At 56.0% G+C, this 2,117-nt stretch overlaps 1 protein-coding gene across 1 annotated transcript in view; it reads right to left on the bottom strand.

The window, feature by feature from the left end:
* Positions 1-286, bottom strand: part of LOC107653302 (uncharacterized) — a 55,021-nt gene extending 54,735 nt beyond the window's left edge. Inside the window, exon 1 of the mRNA XM_016439980.1 lies at positions 44-286. Within this exon, the coding sequence (XP_016295466.1) occupies positions 44-286 (243 nt within the window). The remainder of the gene's footprint in view (positions 1-43) is intronic.
* Positions 287-2,117: the final 1,831 nt, after the last annotated feature.

Below are 2,117 nucleotides of genomic sequence, written 5' to 3'. Positions count from 1 at the left end.
CTCCCATCCATTGAGGATCTTTCCAAGAGACTAGGGCTGTTACACAGGCCTGGTCCACCTTGACACGAAGGCGTCCAAGATGCCAGGTGCGGGATGGAACTCGTGGTTTCAGCCAGTACTGAAGGGGCCGCATGCGGAGCAGGCCCAACTGTAGTACCGGAGACACCGAGGCCATGAGGCCTAGCATCCTCTGAAACACCTTGAGGGGGCGAGAGGCTCCAACTCTGAATGAGGCCGCGAGCTGCTGAATGGCCAGCGCACGTTCTGGCGCGGCTACCGCCCTCATTTGGGCTGAGTGTAAAACTGTTCCCAGTAACGATATCCATTGTCTGGGGGGCAGCGCGCTCTTGGCAAAATTAACCCTGAGTCCCAGGCATTCTAAGTGGCTGAGGAAGAGGGATCTGTGAGATAGTAGCTCGTCCTCCGACTGGGCCGGCAAAATAACAAACCTCTAAATCTCTCCTCTCATTGTTCCTGCAAGTCCCTTTTAAGACCAGTTGATTTAGTCCAGGTGCAGCACCACGTCATCCAATCACCTACAGACAGCCAATCACCTGTGACTTGGGAATAAACACAGAGTAACTCACTAAGACGTAACATCAAGGTAGTTCAGAATGTGGATCATTCTCCATTCCCCATCTGTCTCAGAGGGGAAAGAGCCACATCCATGCACTTCGTAAAAGAGCGAGGAGCCGGGGACAGTCTAAAGGGAAAGGACCGTGTATTGATATGCCACTCCCTTGAAGGCGAATCTTAAGAATCGTCTGTGATGGGGGGCTATCTGGATGTGAAAGTAAGCGTCTTTCAGGTCCAGTGAAAAGAACCAGTCCCCTGGGCATACTTGCGAGAGGATCTGTTTCAATGTAATCATCCTGAACGGCCGTCTCATGAGGGCGCAATTCAGACATCTGAGATCGAGAATGGGCCTTAGGCTTCTTGGGGACGAGGAAGTAACGGCTGTAGAAGCCTGACTTGCTCTCGGCTGGGGGAACCGTTTCTACGGCTCTTTTTGCCAGCAAATTTATCACCTCGGCACGCAGGACGTCTGCATCCTCGCTCTGAACCGAGGTGGGGACCACGCCGCTGAAACGCAGGGGTATTCGAGCAAATTGGAGTGTATAACCTCATTTTATTATCCCCATGGCCCAGCTCCGGGGATGGCCTGCCAGGCCTCGGCCCGCGTGGCAAGGGGCTGGATTGGCTCGAGCGGTGGGCCACCTAGGGGGGACCTAACGCTCGCAATGAGTGGAAGAGGAAATTTGCTGTCTTTTTTAAAATGTTTGCATTTTATTTTTCCCGCTAGAACGGTCCTCATGCTCACAACAGTATTTTTTGTCACAAACACACTGCCATCAGCACCCGGAACTGAACGGGGTGCTTGGAGGCATAACAGAGGCGTTTTGGGTGGTGGTTCGGCTACAGGGAGACTTGGCCCCCTCCTCTTCCTGTCCCGCAGATCAGGATGATGCCTGAGGCGCAGGGTCCAACACTATCTTGGGTCGGGGGCCCTGGCGTTTAGGAAACTGGCGTCTGGCCGAGCGGGAGCGCTGGCGAGGCTCGGGCCAAGGAGCCGTGGGAGCAATTGGTGGCACGGGCTTCACGGGGTGCTGAGTCGGCACATTTTTGGGGCGACTAGAAGCAGCCGTTGAGCTGGAGCGCTTTGGCAGGAAGTGTTGCATTGCTTGGGACAACTTCTGTGCAGTGGTAAAGCGTTCAGCGAAGCCTTCAACTGCAGGTCCAAACAGGTCAGTAGGGGAAACCCGTCAAGTTTAGCCATAGATGGCGCTCCAGCACCACTAGGCTGGTCATGGATCTGCCAATCGCCTGCGCTGTCATCTTGGTGGTGCGTAGAGACAGTTCGGTCGCACTGCGCAGCTCCTTACAAGCCGCGGGGTCTGGGCCGGACTCGTCCATGCAATGGAGGAGCTTGGCCTGGAAGACTTGTAAGACCGCCATAGAATGAAGCGCTGAGGCCGCTTGTCCAGCAGACGAGTAGGCTCGCCCGGCGAGAGCCGAAGTCGCCCTACACGGCTTGGACGGGTGGGCCGCCTTTGCCTTCCAGCCGATGGCCGTGGGCGGGCAGAGATGCGCGGCCACTGACTCATCCAGGGGAGGCA

The sequence above is a fragment of the Sinocyclocheilus anshuiensis genome, unplaced genomic scaffold (assembly GCF_001515605.1).
Source record: "Sinocyclocheilus anshuiensis isolate Anshui unplaced genomic scaffold, SAMN03320099.WGS_v1.1 scaffold103, whole genome shotgun sequence".
Taxonomy (NCBI): domain Eukaryota; kingdom Metazoa; phylum Chordata; class Actinopteri; order Cypriniformes; family Cyprinidae; genus Sinocyclocheilus; species Sinocyclocheilus anshuiensis.
This window is presented reverse-complemented; position numbering and strand designations above follow the sequence as displayed.